Source organism: Halichoerus grypus, chromosome 14 (assembly GCF_964656455.1).
Source record: "Halichoerus grypus chromosome 14, mHalGry1.hap1.1, whole genome shotgun sequence".
In the NCBI taxonomy this organism is placed as follows: Eukaryota; Metazoa; Chordata; class Mammalia; order Carnivora; family Phocidae; genus Halichoerus; species Halichoerus grypus.
The window spans coordinates 93,294,442-93,311,846 of NC_135725.1; the positions used below are offsets into that span (position 1 = coordinate 93,294,442).

Below are 17,405 nucleotides of genomic sequence, written 5' to 3' on the forward strand. Positions count from 1 at the left end.
CTGTCAAACACTGCTCCCTCTGGAGTCATCAGAGTCGCACATCCTGTCCTGGGGTTTCCCGGGGTGGGGGTGGGGGTGGGGTGGACAGGGGCCCCCGGCGCCCCGCCAACTTCGTGGGACACAGCAGCAGGAAGATGAGGGGAGGGGCTAGGCCTCGGCCTCGGCAAGAGGAGGTGGAAGTACCAGGGCTGTGGCTCCCTGCCCTGGAGGGTGGACAGTGGGTACCTCCTCCCCCCACCCAAGATCAAGGAGGTGACCTGGGTGCACACAAACCCCTCCCCACCCCGTGGCACAGCTGCACCGCGGCTCGAGGACGAGCCTGCAGGGAGGACAGGGCAGAAGCACTGAATACTGTTTAATTCCCCTCCCCCAGGCTGCCTGCAGCCCTACTCAGGTTGGGGGGCTGAGAGGGAACTCCCCCTCCACAGTCATGTTTGGGGCCATAGGGTCCATGGGAATGGCCATGAGGCCTTGTTCGTCCAGGGGCGGCAGCATGGAGACCTCCAGGTCGGGGTCCATGACATGGGACTCCACTTGCACGGAGTGCAGGTCCATGCGATCTTCCTGGACTCCGTAGTGCCCCACCAACCTGCACGACAGGGGCCGGCTCAGGCTGGCTGCAGGCAGCCACCAGCACAGGCCTCGAGAGGGCGGGCCCGGGCCTCCAGCCGGTGCTCCTGACCCATCTGTGACCCCCCGCACCTCCCAGGGGCAGGAAGCAGGGGCGCGGCTCACCTGTGGGCTTCCCCTGAGGTTACTCACCTGCTGCTCGTGTGTCTGGGGCATGGCTCACTGGAGGGACAAGGGGAGGTGTGAATCCTGGAGCAACAGAGCCCAGACGTGCCCCCACCCCCCGCCTCTCCACAGCCCAGCCTGGGAAACGGCGTCCCGGCTCCCGGTGACCCCCACCGTCCCCCAGCACGGCCCTGCGGCCCCCAGCCGCCCTCCCAGCCCCGGGCTCATGCACCTCTTGGCTCTCATGACACCGACTGCCACGATGACCAGGCCGCAGAGGCAACTGGCACCTATGCCCGCCAGCACCACGAGCAGGGCAATGAGGGCCTCGCGGCTGAGGCCGAGGCTGCACTCGCAGTACGTCCCAGCTGCAGAGACAGGGCCCGTGCGGCCGAGGGGCCCTCGTCACCGGCCAGCGGAGGACCCCCAGGGCCGCCCCTCACCCTGGCGGCCCCCAGAAGGGTACGGGAGGGGCCCTCGCAGGGGCGGGGCTCGGGGCAGGAGGAGGCACCTGCCGCAGGGATGAGCAAAAGGGACAAACGTAGGAGGCCAAGGGGGCTGCCGACCAGGCAGGAGTCAGGCTGGGGACAGGGGGCCATGTCCAGCCCCCAGCCCCACCACACGCCTCCGGACGGAACCCATCGGAAGGCGCTGACCTCACAGTGGGGCCCTGAAGCAGAGCGGGTGGGGGCAGGGCTTCGGCTGGAGCTTCACTTGAGCTCGGGGCCCGAGTGGAGGAGCCCTGGGCAGGCAGCCCCAGGGTGGGGCAGGGAGGGTGGAGAGGGGCCTGGGAGCCACTTCTGAGTGCCCTGCCGGACCCAAGGCCAAGGCAAGGATGGGGCTGCCCTGGCCTGGGGGGGCGGTGCTTCGTGGGGAAGGGGGTGGAACCCACGTCTAGGCCCCTGGGAAGGTGGAGACAGTGGCCTGGAAACCCCGGGGGGCCCAGAGCGCGCAGCACAGGCCCCGGTTCCTCTCTCAGGATCCCCGGGGCTGGGACAAGCAGGGGCCAAGGGGGGGCAAGGCGTGGACCTGTGCTCACTGCCCTCCCTCACGCGGGCTGTCCTGGGGAGGGTCCTGCCCACACCCACGCCCCAGCAATGCTCAGGTCCGGAGGAACCTCCAGGGGTTCTTCAACCCCCCAGGAGAGGTGGGCACTGCCCACAGGTCTCCCCAGCACATCCTCCGGGTGCGCCTGGCTCAGAAGCGGCTACAGGTAGCATCTGAGGCTCCAGCTTAGGTGTCCTTCAAGTGGGAGCCCAGCTGACCCTCTGAGGGCTGCTTCCTGGTGCATCTTCCTGCCACCCAACAAGCGCTGCCTAAGGGACCCACCTGCAGGATGGCATCTTTAGAGTTAACCTCAGCCTCCTCCCTGGTCTCCTGCACTGCCTCTCCACCCTGAGGCCTCCTCCCTCCTCCCCTAAGGACCCGGCCAAGCAAACCACCCAGGCAGCAGGAGGAAGTGCCCCACCGCACAGCTGACCCCGCAGGGCGCCAGGGGCAAGCGTGCAGAGGGGCCCCAGCTGACCCCTGCTCGCTGGGGACCTCCCTGACTCCAGACAGAGGTGGCCCCTCCTAGGGGAGCCCTCAGGGACCAGCCAGCGGTTTCTGGCCTGATGAGTAATGCTGTGACCCAAGACACAGCTTTTTTACCACATTAATCCACAAACCAAGTCGGAAGGGACGGGAAGCAGGAGTGCCGTGCCCAGAAGCAGACGCAGCCCCCTGCCAGGCCGGTCTGGCAGGTTTGCACCCTGGTTAGGACGACAAAGGTACACTCAGCCCAGTGCCAGGCGGCCTTCCGCCTGGAGGGAATGTGGGCTGTCAGAGCCTCCTCCTGGGCCCCCACCAGAACCCGGAGGAAAGCGGGAGGCCCCTCTTCTAGTGAGCACGGCTCAGCAGCCTCGGTGGTGGGCAGAGTCCAGGAGAGGGAGAGGTCGGCTGCTACGACTACACACCTGTTCCCACCACGTTGTCCTCCAAACCCGTGGCCAACAGAACACTCTGGGGTAAGAAAGGGAAGTCCCAGAACAGGGCTGGCCGCAGGGCCCTGAGCAACAGGCCCAAGTGGAGAAGTGGGGGTAGGCCCTGGAAGACAGCCGGGGGGGGGGACCCAAGAGTGTGTAGGGGCAACAGGCATGGCTCCAGGCCTGGGAAGGCACCCCGGGCAGGTGGGAGCAGGAGTGGACGCTCTTTCCAAAGGGCCTGGGAGGACCAGCGCCACCAGCTAGAGGGAGCTCCCAGCATCGGAGGCCGTGGCACCGGCCTGGGTGGAGCCTACACCCTTCCCTGCCTCCTGGGACCTCAGGGCTGGGGCAGTGCCAGGCCCCCAAAACCCCTTGCACAGGACCCTGTGTGTGCTCTGGACACTGCTGGCCCCCCAGCTGCACTGGGAAGACTGGTTTCACAGGGTCTTCAACTGTACTCTGAGCACTGAGGCCCCGGTGTGCTCCCGACCACGTGCCTGAGAGCACAGAAACCAGCTTCACTGTGAGCCACAAATAGCCAGCCCCTCCTGCTGCAGACGTGGGGAGTTCTTGGTCCATCAGGGCACGCTCAGCTGCCTGCCCATCTCACACATCCCAGTGGCGTCCACGTGTCCCAGCAACAGCCTTGGAGCCTCAGGCCAGGAAGAGGGCGGGTGACCCAACGGCTCCTTCCAATTTTAGTATATGTGCTGCCGAAGCGAGCACCCAACGGCTCCTTCCAAAGGCCAGAGCGAGGCTTGGGGCTGGAAGCCTCCGGTGTGCTCCTGCCTGAGCTTCAGGCTCAGAGGTGGGCCTTCCCCAGCTGGTGTGGCCTAGGGACACCCATGTGCCAGGACTCTGGGCCTGGAGCTCAAACACAGGTGTGCAGGCCAGGACTGGGCCCGGCCACTCATGTCTCCCCTCACCTGCTCCCAGGGAGCCAGGTCCTGCTGAGTGGGGGTGGAGAGTTCGGTCTGGAGGGACAACCTGGCCCACAAGCTCATGATGGGCCACAAAGCCACCAGGACAGGGAAAGGATAGAGAACCATTCGCTTTACTCTGCACTCTGGGGGCGGGTGGGGTGGGTGGTGCGGGAAGGGCCCCGCGGGGCGCCTCAGCTGCAGCTCTTGGGCAGGCGGTAGACGCCGGCCGAGTAGACGAGCTGCTGGTCACGCACCTTCTTCTGCAGGAAGCCCTGCAGCTCCTGCAGGTCGATCTCGGCCAGCGCGGGGCCGGTCACCACAAACATGCGCAGCATGCTGTAGATGCGCTCCAGCGACAGGCTCTCCAGGTTGGTCAGCATGGCCTGGATGTACGTCCAGAAAAGCTGGGGAGACAGAGACCAGCCGGCAGTCGGGCCGCCACCCGCCGGGCTGCCACCTCGCCAGGGCCAAGCCGGCCGCCGCCCCCCAGCACAGCCGCACCAGCAGCTCCTCCTCCTTCTGGTCCGCCTGCGAGGCCATGCCCGAGTCGCTCTCCTCGTCGCTGTCGATGAGCACCATGCTGTCCCGGTCCTGGGGCCGCTCCTCCTCCACCACAGAGAAGGTGCCGGCGGGCTCCTCACGCAGCACGCCCTGCTGCAGCCACACGGACATGCGCCGCCGTAGCAGCGCCACGGGCATCTTCACCACCTTGCTCAGCTCCTCCAGGGCCCAGCTGGCTGTGTGGAGCGGCCGCGAGCACTGGGCACATGGGGCGAGGCCAAGCCCCCTGCCCATCCCCCCCAGCTTCCTGGAGGCCAGCAGGACCGGGGGGCTGGCACGGGGGGGCATGGCTGGGGCCGGCCGGCGAGGGGTCAGTGGGCTCACCTTGGTCCTGGAAGTACAGCAAGACCACCGCCTGCACGGGAGTCACCGCCACAGACAGGGTGCGGTCAGCCAGCTCCACGTCCATGGTCACCAGACCCAGGGTGTGCTTCCAGCTGAGGGTCCGCATGGCCTGGGGAGGGCCGGAGTCAGCACGGAGTCAGCACCGGCCGCCCCGCGGCCCTGCACCAGGGAGCGAAGGGCTCCCCGACCTGCCCCCGCGGGGCCGTCAGCGGCAGCGGGAGGAGAGGACAGGGCTCTGGCTCCCACCCGCTCAGCCAGCTCGGTCAGTGTGCACTGACAGACCCCCGCGGCCTCTGAGAAACACGTCCGCGTCCTAACCCCCAGGGCCCCAGAGTGTGACCTGAGCTGGAGACGGGGTCATGGCAGGTGGGGCCAGTTAAGATGAGGTCATGTGGCGTGCCGGGGGCCCTGACGGAACACGGTCAGCGTCCTCGGAGGGGGGAGGTGAGGACAGAGGCAGAGACTGCAGGGACGCAGCCACAGCCAAGAGGCACCAAGCGAGGCCTGCAAACCCGCTCCCCGATGCCGGGGGGGCAGGAAGGACCAGCCCTCACCCTGCTGACACCCTGGCCTCCACGCTGCCCTGCAAACAGAGGAAAAGCTTGTTCTGAGGACCCTTGTTGTGGCACTTTGTTCTGGCAGCCACAAGAAAGGCACACATTCTGGTCCCGCGAAGCGGGTGCCGCTGTAGCGAATACCCAGGAATGTGGGAGTCCACGGAATCGGGGGCGGGGCGGAGGCTGGGAGCACAAGCCGCACGCTCATGATGGCTGCACTGCCCCGAAGGGAAAGTTGCCAGGAAAGCCACGCTGGGGAGGTGTCAAACGAGAACGTGCGACCCCGCCAGGCAGTGGCAGAGCCCGTGTGAGCAGCCGGACTGAGGAAGTGTGGGAGGGCTGCGCGCAGCAGCACGCGAGCCTGGACCGTGCAGGGGTGCTCCGTGCGCGCGCGACACAGAGCCCCAAGGGCACCAGAGACCTACACTGATGCGGGAGCCCACCGGCAGCCCCAGAAGAGCCAGGATGGAGACGGGCTGTCCAGAAAGGGGGTGCGTAGGAATGGACAAGGCTCCAGAGAGTTTTACAACAGCCTGCGCTGAGAGGGAGGGGGAGCCACGGGAGAGCCTGGCTCTGCACGCAGGGGTGTGGTGTGGAGGCCTGGCCGGCAGGCTGGGAACACAACCATGAGGTCACACAAGTTCTTCCACTGGCTTTCGAACTTGCTTGGGGGCTGCGACCCGAAGCTTCCTTCAGAAGTCTTCCTCTTGGAGTGCAGAGTCTGCCCCATACCTTCCCACAAACACACTGTGGAAGCAGCAACTACCTGTCCGCTCTCCCAGGTTCGCAGCCGGAGAGGAACCCTGGCCAGAACGAGCTGCAACAATTCAGATGCTACTTAGATGCTGAACTTTGGGGCTGCTGTGAACTTGGAGTCATTGCTGGAAGGGTTAAGACTTCTGGGGATGTGGCTTGAATGTGTTTTGCATGTGGGAAGGACATGAATTTCAGGGGGGCTGGAAGGTGGACTGTTGCAGGTGGAATTGTGTCCCTCAAAAAGATGCTAAAGTCCTACCCCCAGTAACTCAGGACGTAAGCTTATCTGGAAATCAGGTCATCACACATTCAATTTGTTCCAATGAGCTCACTGGAACAGAGTGGGCCTTGACCCAATATGGCTGGTGTCCTCTAACAAGAAAGTGGAGAGAGACACGGGGAGAATGCCACGTGACAAAAGAGGCAGAAGGTGACTGATGTGGCCACAAGTTACACGATGCCTGGAGCCACCAGAAGCTGGAAGAGGCAGGAAGAGTCGTCCCCCGGAGGCTCTGGAGAGGGTGCAGCCCTACGACCGATCACTCGATTTTGGACTTTTAGCTGCCACGGACAGGCCCTCTGGCTCCGAGGCCGTGACCCTACAGCCACCACTCCAACCGGCAGATGTGAGGCCCAGCAGCAGAAAGCACAGGCTACTCTGTGGGCTGCACAGCCACCCACACGTGTCCAGCATGATCCTCGGGCCCAGAGTTCACTTGGCGGGAGGCAGAGACACTATGGCCACAGGCCTGAGCTCCAGCACAGCCCTGGGGCCTGCCCCCGCCACTCTAGGATCCAGTCGGAGTTAAGACAAAGCAGGCTGAACCTTGGTCATCACGGCAGGTGCATCAGGCCTGAGCCTTCCCGGGACCCACGGCGAGACCCCTGTGGGAGGTCGTGGGGTCTCTCCTGGCGGTGGCGGCATGCCAACAAGGCAGCCAGAAGGGGCAGGGGGAAGGCAGCCAGCACACAGATGTCCTCAACCAGGGAGAGGTGGGGGTGCCCAGCAGGCAGGCTCCAGAGCAAGCACCTCACCACAGTCAGGAGCAGAAACCACGGGGTGGTGAAATGGCCCAGCGGGAGCCAGTGAGAGCCACACAGACCCTCGCAGCCCTGTGCGGTGCTGCCCCTGAATACGGCCCGCCCCTGTTCTGCCTCCCCACTCCAGAACCCCTTGCCTTGCTCCTGCCCTTGCCTGTCTCTGGAAGGGAGCCCTCCTCCCTCCAGAACTAGCTTCCTTGGCCTAGAACAGCAAACCTGGAGAACCCACTGTCCCTCCCACTACCTGGCTCTGCTGCCCACCCCCCCCCCCACCAACTCCTCCATACCCCAGCCAACTGGTCTCCCTCCCAGGGCTCCGTCCTGAGGGCTCCTCAAGCCCTGGCTGCTGGCCCGTCTCTGGAGCTGCTCCAGATGGTCCCAGGGCTCAGGCTCTGCTCCCTAGGCACCCACCAGACTTGTCCTCTGCTCGGGAACCCAGCAGCCCCTCAAGCCCCACAACTCACTTATTAGACCGAATGCCCCAGAACCTGTTTCACCAGTCCCCAGAAACCTAGGACAGGTACCCTAGCTCCCCGCTCTCTCCAGACACGTCTCCACTGAGCCATCCCTGCAAGGAAGGGTTCTTCGTGCCGTTAATCCCTGCCCACACTAGGCTCCACCTGCCCACACCTGCCACCTGCACTCCCAGAGGGAGTGGGCTCTGCACTCAGCACATCGGACTCTGGTGGGCTCCGGACTACCCCACACGTCCTGCAGCGCTCCCCTCTCTCTCCTCCTGCCCGAGTCCTAGGCCGTCAAGGCCCCAACAGCAAAGAGCATAGTCCTGGTCCTCTAGTGCCCTGGGGCCTGGGAAAGCAGCTCCTAGGGAAGCAAGCTGGGCAGTGGCAGGGACAGGGCAGGGTGCTGGAAGTCAAGTGCCTCATGGGCGACTGGAGATTTCCTGGAGGCAGACACCCACCGAGCAGACACAGCTCCCTGACTTTCCCTGGGACAAGCCCGGCACCCCAGCCCCTGGTTCTGAGATACCAGAGGAGAGACAGTGGAAGAGGAAGCCCAGAAGGGTGGGGGGGCATGAGCCACCCGGCCCCTCTCGTAGTATAGTGTGGGGAAGCACCCACGTGCACACGTGCATGGGTTCCTAACGGAGCACAACGTGGGCCACGCCCTCCCGCCCCAAGGCAGAGAGGTCCGGAGAGGACTACAGGGATAGGCCACACCCAGCTTGTTGCACAGCATGGGTGGAAGGGTCGCCTGCCCCCTGGTTCCTGACACAGGGAGGTGTGGACGGTACCTTCAGCTTCTCGTACTTCTTGCAGTAGACCTCGAGGGCCTCCCTGATGTCCTCGGGGACCTCCAGCTTCTCGTCCTTGAAGGGCGGCCAGAACTCGCTGGACAGGATGACAGCATAGACCCCAAAAGGTGGCTGCTCCTCTGCGGGCCGCTTCTCGTCCTCCTCACGGATGTTGGCATTGATGCGACGGGAATCTGCCATGTCCTGGGGGGGAAGAGCTAGGTGTCGCAAAAGCCCCTGGACTGTGCTGGAGGTGAGGCTGGGCCAGGTGGGCGGGGAGCCCTGGGTGCCCACCTTCAGCATGACTTCACAGAAGTGCATCGGAGCCTCGCCAAAGCGCAGCTTCAGCAGCTCCACGTTGCGGATCTCCCTGGAAAGAGGCATCTCTGAGGGGGTGTGGCGTGCCCCCACCCAGAGAGGCTGCACGGGCACCCGCCCCCACCGATGCAAGGACACCCCCAGGCCAGGAGGAGAGTTGGGAAGTGCATCTCCAGCCATCCAGACCCTGGGCCTGCTCCATCCCAGTGGAGGCCTGGGAGTGCCCGGGCACCTGGCTCCCCAAGCTCCTGGGCCGCCTCCGCCCAGGCCTCCCCAGGACCACGGCTGAGCACAGGCCAGTGCTTGCTTGGCATCAGCGACGCAGCTTCCTTCAGCAGCCCAGCGGCCGCTCGCAAGCCTCACCGTTCAGGGCTGAAGCTGAACTGGTGCAGGAGGCGGTCAGCCAGCAACGAGCGGTACTCGTTGATGAAGAGATCCTTGCTGCCATAGATGCTGACCAGCAGGCTGATGATGTCCGAGGAGCGCCGCTTGGAGCTGGACTTCCCTGCACAGCACGGGGGCGGGGTGCCACTGAGGAAGCACCATCTGGGTCCAGCCGGGGCCCACCCTGCCATGCCCATGAGGCCCAGGCTCAGATCCCAGGGTAGGGGCGGGTTGGGTGGGGCCCAGGCTGCCTGCGAACCTGCTCTTCTAGCAACCGGGATGGGGTCTCAGGCCCCCGTGGGCCCACTCAAGCAGCAGAAGCGCTCTGGGGAACAGGCTGGGTTGGGCGGGGACAGCCGACCCCCTCAAGCCTCGGGGCACGTGTGGAGACAAACTCTAGGCCAGAGCACCGACCTTACTAGGGCCTCCCCCACAATGCGGAGCCTGGCAGGGCCGGCGGGCACTGACCTGGATCAGCATCCACGGGGTCGGGGACCCAGTCCTCGGGCTCGCCAGAGTCATCCTCACTGTCCTGACCCGTCTCCAGACTCGCCGGATCGGTCTTGGACAGCTCAACAGCCAAGTCCCCTGTCCCGTCTGAGTCCCCCGTCAGCCCAGCCACAATCTGCCGCACCGTGTCCTCCCGCGTCCTGCCAAATGTGGGTACTGCTGGCTCTCACAGCACCTCTCCCTGTTCGCCTCACTAGCCGCACACCCCACCTCACCCACGGCAGCCAGTGCCTTCCGGCCACATGCTTTAAGTACGTCTACCAGACTCTTCTCAAAAGATAATAATGAGGGGCGCCTGGGCGGCTCAGTCGTCAAGCGTCTGCCTTCGGCTCAGGTCGTGATCCCAGGGTCCTGGGATCGAGCCCCGCGTCGGGCTCCCTGCTCGGTGGGAAGCCTGCTTCTCCCTCTCCCCCTCCCCCTGCTTGTGTTCCCTCTCTCGCTGTGTCTCTCTCTGTCAGATAAATAAATAAAATCTTTAAAAAAAAAATAATGATACTAAAAATAAAATAAAAACCCACCATTTTCTGGGAACACCAAGAATTGAAATAATAAGACAAAACCAAGGCGCCTGGGGGGCTCAGTCAGTGAAGCATTTGCCTTCGGCTCAGGTCATGATCCCGGGGTCCTGGGACTGAGTCCTGCGTTGGGCTCCCTGCTCAGCAGGGGTTCTGCTTCTCCCTCTCCCTCTCCCCCTCTCCCCTGCTGGTGCACACACTCTCTCTCTTTCTCAAAATAAATAAAATCTTAAAACAAAAAACAAAAAACAAGACAGAACCGAGACCAGGCGCCTCCCACCAAGAGGCAGCAGATGTGAGTCAGGACAGCTCCGGCCCCAGCCCTGAGTCTCCACCATTCCGAGGGGTTTCTGGGCAGTTGTGCCATGGGTGGGGCACCCGCTCACACATGTTCTCTGAGAGCCCAGCCGGCAGTCCCCGGGCCTCGTTGCAGGAAACACTGAGCCCAGGGTCTGGGGGCCTCTCTGGGCTGGGAGGAGGGGAAGGGACAGAGGGCAGGGGTGCACGGTGGGGCCAGGGTCTGCGCACTGGGCAACAGGTGCACCAGCAAGAGGAAGGAGCCCTGGCCTTGGGGCCAGGCCACGTGGCCCAAGAGGACCCAGGGGAGCTTGGCTGCGTGCATGGAGCCAGGAGACTAGGCCCCAAGTCGGATCCGGTCCCCGGGGCCTGCCCGCGGCGCTCACCTCAGGTAGCGGCGAATGGGCTCACAGGCCACCTCCAGGATGACCATGGATGGGTCTAGTACACGCAGGGCCTTGATGGCAGATATGTAGAGGGTGATGATGTCGCAGGTGTTCACACCTACGGCCAGGAGGGAGGATGGGAGTCCCCACAGCACCCAGGAGTGGTGGCTCCACAAGCGAGCAGCTGCACCCTGGCCCGGCGGGCTTCCGGTCGCCACTGTGACCGCACTCCCCAGGAAACCAGTGTGGCATGCAGGACGCGGGCCCCTTCTCCCCCAACTCTCGGGTGCTTTCCCCAGAATTTTCCAAGATCCTAGCCCCCGCTCACCGGGTGGTCTGTTCTGAAGGGATCATGCATCACCTCTGCCTCTAGGCCACACCCCTCACTTCCCATGACTCCCTTCAAGGGAGGATGAAGTGGAGTGCCCTGGCCCTCCTGAGGACTGCACAAACCCACGCCCTACACAGGCCCCGGGGCAGGGAGCCGGACTCTCAGGCAGCAGCTTCGGCACCTGGATGGAGGAGGCGCGTCTCCAGGGCAGCCTTGAGGGACAGGAGCAGCTGCTGCCTCTGGTCAGTCCTCTCCAGACAGTACTTGAGGTCCTCAATGGCTGGCCGCGAGTCCGGGAAGTCTGCAGAAGAGCACCAGCCCTTGCACACACACACTGTGCGTGCAACAAAGGACACCAGTCGGCAGGGCCCAGAGGCTGAGCAGCCGCACCTCCACTCGGTAACCCCGAGAAACACCTGCTAGGTGCTTCAGGTCATCCTTGCGCCCTCCTGTGCCCGCACCCCCCGTGGTGCAGAAGGACAGAGCAGGGACGTGAGGCTGAGAGAATGAGTGTGGACACCCAGAAGCCCTGTCCACTGCCCTGCCACACCTGCCCTGACCCAGACACTGAGCTGGGGGCAGCCCACGCTGACAGGCCCCCGCTCTGCCCAAGCGCCCCTCACCGCCTGCCAGATCTGAAGGGCAAAGGCCCAGGGAAGGTGGGCTACTCCAGAGGGCAGGGGGCCAACCTCGGATGATGCTGAAGAGCTCCTCGATGCGTAGGCTGGCGTAGATTCGGTAGAAGAACCTCTGCACGTGGCAGCGCCAGCGACGCAGTGTGTTGCCAGCCTCAGGGGATGCGGGCCTGGCTGGACCATCCTGCAGGAATACCTTGCCCAGCCAGCCCACCACCCTCTCGATCCACTGTTGGAAGAGCACAGGGGTGGGAGGTAAGGTGCTGAGCCCCAGCCTGACGTGGAACAGAGGCCAGGAGAAGCCACACAGCCCTGGGCAGTCCCCAAGGCCGCCTGCTCTGGAGTAGGAGCACATCGAAATCAGCAGGATAATGGGCCCAAAGGGGGCACCCCAGGCCTTCCATCAGTGTGCCCCCACACCCTAAGAGCATCAGTGCCCAGACTTATCTCTGGCAACAGTGGCCCTGATGCAGGGCACGGAGAGAATGCTCACCTCTGACTCGGTGGACAGACACACCCTGTGGGCCATGTACCTGACTAGCCACAGCAGACAGATGTAAGGACCCTTCCGAGCACACGTGCGTGTATAGGCAACGTGGCCACATGGACCCCGGGATGTATACGTTCTCCCACAAACTACACAGCCACTAATGAGAATATCTGGATGCCCTGCTACGCGGGGACCACACAGGTACCCCAGCCAGGCCTCTGGGCTCACAGCCACTCAAGACCACTGCTGTAGGGACACTTGCTTTGATTCTCCATCACAGTTAATCTGCATTCTCAGGAGACGGTGGAAGAGAATAGGCAAAAAATAGGAGCAGGCTGGACAGTCCCGTGGTTGGACCCAGCACCTTCACAGCTCTGGTGAGTCCAGAACAGAGCCCCAGACCATGCCCCCAACAGGATGGGTGCCCCGAGAGCCCTCACTGGGACACCCTAGACCTTGGCACTGCCCCCAGCCAAGTGATTCCGCTCAGACCTCACTGACACGTCACAGGCTCCTTCTCACTGTCACCAAGGAAGGCTGGGAAGGGCCAGCCTTCACCCAGCACCAAGACAGCTTTGACCACCAGCCAGGTCCTCGTTCACCCAAGTCTCCATAGTTTCGCTGCTTCTGAAACCAGGGGGTCAGGTTTGCCAGAAACCTCTTCTACAACCCCCGAGGGACAGGGCCTGAGGGGCTGTCCTTACCTTGTGGAACTCACGCAGGAAGGAGCGCTCATACTCGCCCCGGCAGCGGTCCTCCATCCTCTCCCTGGTCACCTGGTGCAGGGTGGTGGTCACAGCCTCGGCACTGACCCGCTCCAACAGACTGAGCCTGTGTCTGGAAGAGAGCCCTGCCCATGGAGCATGCAGACCACGCTCCTTTCCCCCACATCCAGTGCCCTCAGTAACAAAGGCTTCAAGAAAAAGTTGATGGGAGGACAGAGCCCTGCCCTCCCCAGCTGGCCTCTCTGCCCGGGTTAGACATGGCCTTCCTCATGTGAGCACTGGGTTTGGCTCTCAGGGCCAAAGCCTCATCTCCTAAACACGGCTCTGAAACAACAGCTAAATACACCACGTGAGTACAGACGTCCCCAGTCAGGCGTTTCGGTACAGACCCTGGTCCACAACGGCAAAGGGACTCAAGAAAAGAGGAGAAAGAACATTTCTGTGCATCTTTCATCTGGGATGAACCCAGCAGAAGCCATACAGGGCCTCCCTCCCTCTGCCAGCAACAAGACCACTCCCTTCCTAACCACTGCTGCCGCTTCACTCAATGTGACAAAATCATTATAAGCAACCACAAAGGACAAAAGGCCCATAGGTCAGAGCCTGGCTTTAACAGCAACAAAATCCTTTCCTCTTTAAAAGGCTGGAAAGGCAATCTGCTTGCGCAGCATGTTGGCCTAATCCCCAGCTTGTGCTGTAAAAAGTAAAAAAAGTAAGCCCACTTTTGCAATTACAGGGGAGAATAGATGCCATCCTTTTCCTGGAGAGCCTACACAAGGCAGAGCCGAAATCTACCTGGCCCAGGAAATTTGGAATCACGTAGGATCTTAGTGCAGATAAAGTGGGAAACCTGGGGCTAATGTGCGTGGCAGAGACACACCTGTGTCCAGCACAGGACGTAGAAGTTCACGGCACAGAGATCCTAGGGACCCTCCCTTTGTCATGCCCCCCGCCCCCAGCCAGCTCACCAGTCGCTAAAGAGGCCAGCTGGACCCGGGACAGTAACTGAGTCAAGAACAGGGGCAAGGCGCAGCCACACAGGCGCGAGTACTCACAGGGCCTGGCTGAGCTGGTGAAACTGCTCCAGGGCCTGGCGGCACCAGCACTGCTGTTTGTCGCCGCCGCACCCCGCGCACAGCGGGCTCTGCAGGAGCCGGTAGTAGCGCCGCCGGGCGTACCTGCTGTCCAACTCTCCCTCCAGCTCCGGGTCTGTGCCCCCCTCCCCCTTCCGCTTACTCTGCATGTACACTCTCAAAAAGCGACCGTAGAGGCGCTGAATCATCTCCTGAAAGGTTCTGGGAGTGGAAAAGAACAGGACGCCCCGCAACGTGGTGTGGACTTTCTCCCGCAGCCCCTGAGCGCCTGCGCCCATCAGCAAGCCCAGGCGAGTCCACTTCTCCAGCAGCTCCAGGCTGTGCAGGTAGGGATCCAGCCGGCTCTCCAGCAGGCCGAAAGCGTCAAGCAGAAGCAGAAGGCACTGAGGCTCGTCTGCGCAGTTCTCACGCTGCGAGATGGTATTCCAGAACTCGAGGGAGATGTTGGCCTGCAGGTCGTTCTGCAGCACCTCCACAAACCACTCCTCCAGGACCGAATGCAGGCCGTGGCCCCTCAAAACCTCCACCGCCGCCCGGAGCTCCTCCTCCTTCGGCGGCACCGCACCGCTGGTCCGGGAGGACGCCTGGAGTGAGGAGGGAACGCAGACTGCAGGTGGGAAGGGCGGGGACAGGCGGGGACAAGCGGGGAAGGGACGGGGCGGAGGGGAAGCTGCAACCGACGCTAGGTTGCCCGCGGAGCCTAACGAACCCCAGGGTGGACGTCCCGGGGGCCCCGCGCGGGCCCGCCGCCCTCTTCCGGGGCCTCACCAGTCCCAAAGCGGCCGGCGGCACCAGCCCGGTGCTCACGGTGTTCCAGGCCACCAACAGCTCCTGTGCAGGCCCGGGGTCGCCGTCGCGCACCGCCGCCGCCATCTGTGCGGCCCCCTAGCTTCCCAGACCCACCAGGCGCGGCGCGCCGCGATGACGCACACGAGAGGCGCGCGGCGGTGACGTATCGGAGGGCGCGCTGTCCCAAGGCAGCGCGCAGGCGCGAGCGGCGATGCGGTAGCGGCGGTTGGAGTGGTCGCGGCCCCGGCGGCGACCATGACCCAGCAGGGCGCGGCGCTGCAGAATTACAACAACGAGCTGGTCAAGTGTGAGCGACCGCGCGGCGGGGTGCACCGGGCGGGCTGGGAGGGCGCGGGGCTCGCCGGCTTGCAGGCCCAGGCGGTAGCGGGCCGGCCGCGCGTGGCCGAGCGGGGTGCATGGTCCGTGCGTGGGGGTCTCGGCTCGGACGGCACCGGAGGCCGTGCGGGCGCGCCCGGCGCACAGCCGCCGTGCCGCACACACCTGGCGCTGGGTGTCTGCGGAGTGAGCGCAAGAACGGACCGCTGGAGCGCGCACTGCCTCCCCGGCGCACGCCCGATGGTCTGGTGCTGGGCTTTCCTTGACTCTAGAACCCCTGGGAGGTGGGACACCAGCCTGGCTCGGGTGGAAGGTGGCCCGGCCAGCACTGGGCCCTCCAGCACGCTTCTCTCGTAGCAGGCGGTGGGCTCCAGAGTGGGAGGGGTGCTGCGCTCCTTCCTGCCCTGGGTCCACAGCGCCTGCCCTCCCCTCGGCCCTCCCCCAGGCATCGAGGAGTTGTGCCAGAAGCGAGAGGAGCTGTGTCGGCAGATCCAGCAGGAGGAGGATGAGAAGCAGCGGCTGCAGAATGAGGTGAGGCAGCTGACGGAGAAACTGGCTCGAGTCAATGAGAACCTGGCGCGCAAGATTGCCTCTCGCAACGAGTTTGACCGGACCATCGCGGAGACAGAAGCCGCCTACCTAAAGGTGGGGCTCGCGGCACCTGGCGGGGTGGGCGGGGGCTGCATGCGGGCTGGCCGGAGCTAACCTAGCCTGGCTTCCCAGGGTGCGAGGGCCTTTGGGCTAGACTCAGGGGAAAGGGGCCCTGCTGACCCTGTCCGACCCTCCCCTCGGGGGCTTCCTCTCCGTGCTTCTGCCCCAGGGGCTGGCGCTGGCCCGGTGGGAGTTTCCTGACGGTGGAACGGTGGTGACCATCACACGTCTGTTTGCAGATCCTGGAGAGCTCGCAGACTCTGCTCAGTGTCCTGAAGAGGGAAGCTGGGAACTTGACCAAGGCCACAGCTTCAGAGCAGAAGAGCGGCGGCGGGGGCAAGGACAGCTGACCGGCGGTAGGACGGAGGGGCCTACCCCTCCCCCGAACCCGTCAATGGCTGGGCCTCCGACAATCTGTCTTCTACGTGTCTTTGCTCTTCACGGTAGCAGCTGCTTCCTTTCACTGTCTTGGGTACCAAGAGGCCGTTGCCAACTCCACCCGCCCCAGGTGATGAGGACAGCCCTGGGCACAGCCCACCAGGTAGGGGTCCTGGCCCTGCAGGATTTGGTGAGGCCAGGCTCTGGGTCACTCCTGCTCAGGGCCTGAGGACCCCACATCCCCCTGTGCTGCCAGTAAACCCTGCTCCCTAGTCTCAGCACCATGGCAGTGCGCTCACCATGGTGCCCAGGCCAGGGGAGTGGGCGAGGGGCTGGGGCCCTCCACCTTGGAGCTTGGCCTGGTAGCCTATGACCGTCAATAAAGATTGTCTTTGTAAAGATACGCTACTGCCTGTGGTCTGTGTTCTGAGTGTAGGACTGCCGGACACCCCCAGAATCAATATGAGCCCCTGCCCAGCTGTGGTACGGCTCCTCCTCGGGGGAGGAAAGCCTGGAGTGGCTTTTCCTATAACAAGACCTGTTGGCTTTGAAGACAGAGTTGAGGATACCCTTGAGCATTTCCTGTGACCTTGTCACCCACTCTTTCTCCCCACCAGGGCTGCTGGCCCCTCTTCCCCAACTCCACTTAGCCTACCCTTTGGGAGGTGGTCTGTCTATTGGTCCTGGTCTGTGTCATGCCCTATGACCAGCACAAGGCCTGGCCCAGGGAGATGCGCTCTCGGCACAGGGCCTCCAGACAGGGCTGCCACCCCCCAGCTCCAGGATTCTGAACTTAGCCCAGTGGCTCCGCTGCTTCCCACTGTCCCTGGTCACACCAAGCACGCACGCTTCCAGCCTTCCACGCTGCCTGGGGCCCAGTCCTCCATCCCGAGTCCTCTCTGCGACCATCTGCTGGCCTGTCAGCCCCTATGGGGTCCCTACAACTACTGCTTGGAGGGGTTAGGCAGGTTTGGGAAGCATGTATTGCTTGAGAGGGTCTGGAAAAACCCGGGCCCACCCCGCCCAGGAAAACACTAAAAACACCCTCCTCCTTCCCAAGCTTGGCCAGGCAGCATTCCTCATGGGCTTGACTCTTCAGGGGGGATACACTTGTGTTCAGTGCCTGGACCGTAAACAGCCCCAGTTCCCCAGCTCCAGGCTGCTGCTGAGCAGGCGGCTCTGCATCTCCCATCACCGCTCGGGATCTGCTGGGTCTGCCTGCCAGCCGCTAGCACCGACCCCAGGGAAGTGGTCTGCCTGCCACAACCTTGCTGCAGGTTCCTGTGGGTCAGGTAGCTTTCTGAGCCACACAGGAGGCTCTGCCCACCCCCTGCCCGCTCCTCATCCCCTCCCAAGCACTCCCATCCTGCCAGAGTGCCAGACCCCAGAGCAAGCCTGAAGTGCCCCTCCCACCACAGCTCCCACTATGTCA

The 17,405-nt window shown here is 63.7% G+C and overlaps 3 protein-coding genes across 5 annotated transcripts; 1 reads left to right on the forward strand and 2 right to left on the reverse strand.

The window, feature by feature from the left end:
• Positions 1-340: 340 nt before the first annotated feature.
• Positions 341-3,589, reverse strand: TMEM210 (transmembrane protein 210). The gene is made up of 4 exons (XM_036064917.2): positions 1,247-3,589; positions 968-1,103; positions 763-792; positions 341-589 (listed from the first exon to the last, which is right to left on the reverse strand). The coding sequence occupies exons 1-4, from the start codon at positions 1,332-1,334 to the stop codon at positions 391-393; spliced, it is 453 nt and encodes a 150-aa protein (XP_035920810.1). The 5' UTR covers positions 1,335-3,589; the 3' UTR covers positions 341-390.
• Positions 3,590-3,735: 146 nt separating this feature from the next.
• On the reverse strand, positions 3,736-14,760 carry ANAPC2 (anaphase promoting complex subunit 2). Of its 3 annotated transcripts, XM_036064911.2 has the most exons (13): positions 14,588-14,759; positions 13,781-14,403; positions 12,705-12,837; positions 11,565-11,739; positions 11,057-11,176; positions 10,545-10,662; positions 9,305-9,486; positions 8,816-8,957; positions 8,429-8,504; positions 8,135-8,338; positions 4,508-4,637; positions 4,124-4,359; positions 3,736-4,026 (listed from the first exon to the last, which is right to left on the reverse strand). In XM_036064911.2, exons 1-13 carry the CDS (start codon positions 14,690-14,692, stop codon positions 3,814-3,816), a joined length of 2,457 nt encoding a protein of 818 aa, XP_035920804.1. In that variant the 5' UTR covers positions 14,693-14,759; the 3' UTR covers positions 3,736-3,813. The 3 variants fall into 3 exon arrangements, with proteins under 3 accessions (XP_035920804.1, XP_035920805.1, XP_077918198.1); XM_036064912.2 differs by lacking the exon at positions 4,124-4,359 and having other exon boundaries at positions 14,588-14,760; XM_078062072.1 differs by lacking the exon at positions 3,736-4,026 and having other exon boundaries at positions 4,130-4,276; positions 14,588-14,760.
• Positions 14,758-16,376, forward strand: SSNA1 (SS nuclear autoantigen 1). Its single transcript, XM_036064918.2, has 3 exons — positions 14,758-14,915; positions 15,390-15,589; positions 15,835-16,376. Exons 1-3 carry the CDS (start codon positions 14,864-14,866, stop codon positions 15,943-15,945), a joined length of 363 nt encoding a protein of 120 aa, XP_035920811.1. The 5' UTR covers positions 14,758-14,863; the 3' UTR covers positions 15,946-16,376.
• The last annotated feature ends 1,029 nt before the right edge of the window (positions 16,377-17,405 follow it).